At 45.5% G+C, this 6,150-nt stretch overlaps 1 protein-coding gene across 1 annotated transcript; it reads right to left on the bottom strand.

Moving 5' to 3' along the window:
- Window positions 1-539: 539 nt before the first annotated feature.
- On the bottom strand, window positions 540-5,450 carry LOC140134024 (uncharacterized). The gene is made up of 3 exons (XM_072154689.1): window positions 4,700-5,450; window positions 1,538-2,978; window positions 540-1,104 (listed from the first exon to the last, which is right to left on the bottom strand). The coding sequence occupies exons 1-2, from the start codon at window positions 5,448-5,450 to the stop codon at window positions 1,705-1,707; spliced, it is 2,025 nt and encodes a 674-aa protein (XP_072010790.1). The 3' UTR covers window positions 540-1,104; window positions 1,538-1,704.
- Window positions 5,451-6,150: the final 700 nt, after the last annotated feature.

Here is a 6,150-nt window from a genome sequence, read left to right as displayed (position 1 = left end):
CGTTGGGTGAAGGAGCCAGAGGCTAACTTCAGAAGGTCTATGGACGCTAGGCAAACATGCTAGATGCTACCATTAGGCAGTCCATTTGCGGTGTGTGAAGGAGCCAGAGGCTACCTTCAGAAGGTCTATAGATGCTAGGCAAACATGCTAGATGCTACCTATTGGCAGTCCATTTGCAGTGGGTGAAGGAGCCAGAGGCTAACTTCAGAAGGTCTATGGACGCTAGGAAAACATGCTAGATGCTACCTCTTTGCAGTCCATTTGCGGTGGGTGAAGGAGCCAGAGGCTACCTTCAGAAGGTCTATGGACGCTAGGCACACATGCTAGATGCTACCTATTGGCAGTCCATTTGCGGTGGGTGAAGGAGCCAGAGGCTAACTTCAGAAGGTCTATGGACGCTAGGCAAACATGCTAGATGCTACCTCTTGGCAGTCCATTTGCGGTGGGTGAAGGAGCCAGAGGCTACCTTCAGAAGGTCTATGGACGCTAGGCAAACATGCTAGATGCTACCTCTTGGCAGTCCATTTGCGGTGGGTGAAGGAGCCAGAGGCTAACTTCAGAAGGTCTATGGACGCTAGGCAAACATGCTAGATGCTACCTTTAGGCAGTCCATTTGCGGTGTTTGAAGGAGCCAGAGGCTACCTTCAGAAGGTCTATGGATGCTAGGCAAACATGCTAGATGCTACCTATTGGCAGTCCATTTTCGGTGGGTGAAGGAGCCAGAGGCTACCTTCAGAAGGTCTATGGACGCTAGGAAAACATGCTAGATGCTACCTCTTTGCAGTCCATTTGCGGTGGGTGAAGGAGCCAGAGGCTACCTTCAGAAGGTCTATGGACGCTAGGCAAACATGCTAGATGCTATCTATTTGCAGTCCATTTGCGGTGGGTGAAGGAGCCAGAGGCTAACTTCAGAAGGTCTATGGACGCTAGGCAAACATGCTAGATGCTACCTTTAGGCAGTCCATTTGCGGTGTGTGAAGGAGCAAGTTGCTACCTCATGTCAAATCCACGGGGGTGAAGGTGCATGACGCAACCTGCAGGTCAAGCTCGGTAAATGTCACACATTATGGAGGATACAGCGAGGACTTGAACTGGAGCGGTGATCTACAGAAACAACAGAAAATGTGTGTAAGTGATTATGACTAAACATGGAGCTCAGGATACAAATATACATGACACATCATCTTCTACCATACAAATCCAGAGACCTCATAATTGATTTATTGAAGTCTCTGCTCATTCTAGATTTGGGATTTCAGTAGCGGATCCTAAATCACTAGTTTATTCTATGCACATTTATATAGCAATGGCTATGGACACCTATCATTTCCATATTATACATCTTACAGGCAAGAGACTCATCTAACTGATTGTGGTTACCCTCTGCCTGTCAGTGTGTTAAGATAAGGCGGCAGCAGATACTTCTAATGATTAATACACATTAATACACAACCTGAAGAAAAATCATTCATTATATACACATCTTTGCACTGCGCACTACAATGAGAAGAGTAATGGATGTCGTCCTACTACTTACCTGCTCCATTGCAGTTGTGTTGCTTCCACTGATTATACTATACTGGTGGTCAAGCTGCAAGCTACATGGGCCTCTTGATGGAGTTATGGAGGAACTAGGAGATTGGGATGAAGAATTCGGCTGGGAGCAATGGGCCATCCACCACCATTGTCCTTGGATTGTTCTTATTATTGGGATGACCATCTGCTAAAGAGTGTGGCCACCCAGTTCCTGGTGATGACAGGGTGATACTGTGTTGACCATTCTGGACATACAAAGCTGAACTGGTTGAACATATTTTGGTACTTAGATTTTATGTAGTGTGGTGGTTCAGCATAGTCCATAGTATCTTCCACATTGAGGTTAATGGCTTCTGACCTCAGGATCTCTGGTGGTGCCATCTTCCTAGCTTCCACATCTTCCCAGTTTATATCAGAGAAGAATTGATGTTCCCTGATGTCTCCTTTGACTCCAAGGCGATGGAACTGGTCTTTGCACAACAGTCCTTGTAAAATGCTGACTGTGTCAGGAGGAAGAGACTCTGGGAAGTGTGGTTCATGATTGAGGACAGATTGCTCACAATCTCTTGGTCCTTCTCCAGGGAATGGTAACGTTGCTGTCACCAGCCCATAGAGGATAACACCAATGGCAAAATAATCCACGGCTCTTCCATGTGGTAAGCCACAGATTATTTCTGGGGCTGCATATCCTGGCGTCCCCCTACAGTCATCTGTAATCATCTTAGCAACACCTTTCACAGCCAGGCCAAAATCAGTGATTTTGATATGGCCTTCTGTGGTCAGGAGCAGATTTTCTGGCTTTAGATCACGATGAAGAATCCCTTTGCTGTGGAGGAATTCTGCACCACAGACCACTTCTGCTATGATGAATCTTACAGTCGCTGTATCAAGAGGACTGATTTTTACGATAAGATCATACAGGTCCCCTCTAGTGGCCACTTCCATCACATAATAGACAAAGTTAAGGGTGTGGAAGGCGGCCAGCCCATGGATGAGAAATGGGCTAGCATGGGAGAGTTGAAGGATGTGGCGCTCTTCAAAGCTGCTGCCAGCTTCAGTGTAAACCCTTTTATCGATGACCTTGATGGCGACGCGCTCTCTGCGGATCCTATCTGTCGCCAGGTAGACTTGAGCAAAGCCTCCTTGACCCAGTGAGCGGTGGAACGTGAAGGACTCCAGTGATAGGGGCACGGTGGCAGCGGATGCTTGGGCAGAGGTGCCGGCTTCTACCACAGAGGTTTCAGCTGTGGTGTCCTGGTATCCGATGCTCGAAGATGACTGTGCAGACCTGCGGAGCTCCTCTCTGGTAGTAGGGTCAATAGAGCTGGGGTTACGGCGGACATCCTGTGCAGATCTACAAGTATCCATCTTCTTTCTGCAAGATTTTATGGTGTGCTGTTTCCCTTCATCATCCTTCTGGTCTTCTGTATGTGACATACTGGCTGTAAAAAACATATATACATATATCATGTCAGTGGAATGAGACATGGCATATTATCGCGGTAAATAAAACCACATTTTGCAGGGTGATAATACATTTTAGCAAATAGATTTGTGTCTAATATGTGTCACTATGTATAAATGTAAATTTACTGTCAACCAATCACTGCTTCTTTTAATCAGTGCAGTGTAAACATGGTCTAAACCAATGATGGCGAACCGTTTGTAGACCGAGTGCCCAAACTACAACCAATATCCACTTATTTACCGTGGATTGTCAACATGGCATTTTAAGCAGTAACTTACTGCTACCTGTTCTTCCACATCTTTCAATAGTATCGGCCGCCTGAGGCCACCAATACAGTTGAAAGAAGGAGAGAAAATTCAGTCTCTCATTGTAGCTTCTCTCCAGGGTCTCTCTGTAGAGAAAGAAGGATGAGCTTCAAAGATAATGCAGTTCTGTCAACACCTTCTCACTTTTCCCACAGTTCCAAACAGCCAATGAAGTGTGGCTTAAGTGGCCTGGGAATGCAGGAAGATTTGGTCCTATTTGGTGAACTCTGTCCCGGGACGATTGTCTGAGTGCCCACAGAAATGGCTTTGAGTGTCATCTCTGGCACCTGTGCCAAAGGTTCACAGCCAACAGATTAAATATCCATATGAACTACATACACCGATTGTGCTATGTCAGGGGTCCCAAAACTTTTTACATAGGGGGCCGTTCACTGTCCCCCTCAGACCGTTGGAGGGCCGGACTAACGTTTAAAAATAAATAGCGGTACATGTGACCGCATCCGTAATACACTGGGGCCCCCTCAATAAATTATTTAATATACTGCACCCCCTTGTGAACTATTTTTATATATTGGCCCAATTAATTAATTAATGGATCAAATTATTATTAAATATACTGGGAGCCCTCTCCATTAATTATCGAATAATGCCCCCCCATTAATTACTAGACTGCCCCTCATAATTAATTATTTCTTATACCCCCCCACCATTAATTATTTCCTATTCTGCCCCTCATAATTAATTATTTCCTATTCTGCCCCTCATAATTAATTATTTCCTATTCTGCCCCTCTTAATTAATTATTTCCTATTCTGCCCCTCTTAATTAATTATTTCCTATTCTGCCCCTCTTAATTAATTATTTCCTATGCTGCCGGTCATAATTAATTATTTCCTATTCTGCCCCTCATAATTAATTATTTCCTGTGCTGCCCCTGATAATTATTTCCCATGCTGTCCCTGTTAACTAATTATTTCCTTTGTTTCCCCTGATAATTAATGTTATATATTAAGGCCCCCGGCCGCCACAACCTTTCTCCTGCCGTTTTAGGTATACTCACCTCTCTGCGCTTCTTCTATCTTTTTGCTGCGTCCGGTCAGGAAGGGGTGCGCGGCCGTGTGATGACGTCATCACACGGCCGCGCATCCTAGTTCCTGGAGCGATGTGTGCCGGGGTTGTCTTCCGGCCTCATCGCTCCAGTAATAGTGCTCGAGCGGCCGTTTCCAGCCGCATCGAGCACTATACAGTGACGGGCAGGAGCTTCCTGTCCGGACGGACGGAAGCCCCTGCCCGACAGTCGAATGCTCCAAGCGTCAGGGGCCGGTTAGAAACGGTCCGCGGGCCGCATGTGGCCCGCGGGCCGTAGTTTGGGGACCCCTGTGCTATGTGCAATAAACACTTCTTTGACATAGAAATAGTAAATTCCTACCTTTGCTGCCGTCCATACTGTCCTCCATGTTGATATGACTGGGTCCAGGGATCTCATTAGAAGGTTCCTCATTGACGATATAGGTCCCTCTGTGTTTGAGGCCAGCAATCCACCTCCGTGGTCGCCGGAGCAGGGCTAAGAAGCGGTTTCTTGGTCTACCCACAGCTTCTGCCTCTATTTCTTCATCCTCTGAGATTTTATTCTCCAGTTGTTCACCATTTTTGCTGTCCTCATCCAGTTTGCTGTAGTATTGGATGTACACTTCATCCAGGCTGTGGAGCTGCTCCTGTATCTGGTTATATTTTGTCAGGATGACTGGCTCCACCATGTTGCCTGTCTGATGATCCATGTTTTTTCTGACCACCTGGCTGACCCTTAGCAATTTTCTACCTTTGCTGTTGGCCATACTGTCCTCCATGTTGGTATGACTGGGTCCAGGGATCTCATTAGAAGGTTCCTCATTGACGATATAGGTTCCTCTGTGTTTGAGACCAGCAATCCACCTTCGTGGTCTCCGGAGCAGGGCTAAAAAGCGGTTTCTTGGTCTACGCATAGCTTTCTCCAGCTTCTTTGATGCCTGTGGTTGCACTTCTGCATCTGTTTCTTCATCCTCTGAGATTTTATTCTCCAGTTGTTCACCATTTTTGCTGTCCTCATCCTGTTTGCTGTAGTATTGGATGTACACTTCATCCAGGCTGTGGAGCTGCTCCTGGATCTGGTTATATTCTTTCAGGATGACCTGTTCCACCATGTTGCCTGTCTGATGATCCATGTTGTCTCTGACCACCTGGCTGCGTGTGCTGCCTTTTATACCTTAGCCAGGGGGCGGGACTACACTATCTTGCTCCTGATTGGTCAATTTTCAATGGGCGTGGCTATTTTCCTGCCTCCTGATTGGACAGTCAGCTGGAATTGATCTGGCATTATGATGTCATCAGCCATTGTGGGAGATTCTCTGTTATTGTGACATCATCATTCATGTGTTTTACAGTATGGTTACTGCATTTGGATTTATGCAAGTGTGTACATACTGTATGCACTATGTATATGTTACATGGTATATTAATATTGTGTATGTCCTGGTTTGGTTCCATGCACATCACACACATCACCTTCAGAAGAATACATAGAGAGAATTATCCCCAAATTATCTTCCCCCTTAGGCTGTAATTTATCTCACTATGTAGCCACTGATTAAAGCTATAATGAGAAAGGGGGTAACACACCGAAACTTCACCAGTTCTGGAATAAACTCTTCTTCACTTTTATCTGTTTGCATCTGGAGTTCAGCTTCTTTTTTTTGGATTTTATGGATAGATTAAAGTCAGTAGGTACATGGGAATTTTATACTGTATATTACAAACGCCATTATCTTTATTAAATATCTAGCAAGTGAACATAGCCTAATGTGGCGCTCATTCTAAACACCACATTCTTTCACTATATTTACA

This window comes from Engystomops pustulosus, chromosome 5 (genome assembly GCF_040894005.1).
Source record: "Engystomops pustulosus chromosome 5, aEngPut4.maternal, whole genome shotgun sequence".
Classification (NCBI taxonomy): Eukaryota; Metazoa; Chordata; class Amphibia; order Anura; family Leptodactylidae; genus Engystomops; species Engystomops pustulosus.
Note: the sequence above shows the minus strand (reverse complement) of the source record. Positions and strands in the feature narration are given on the sequence as shown.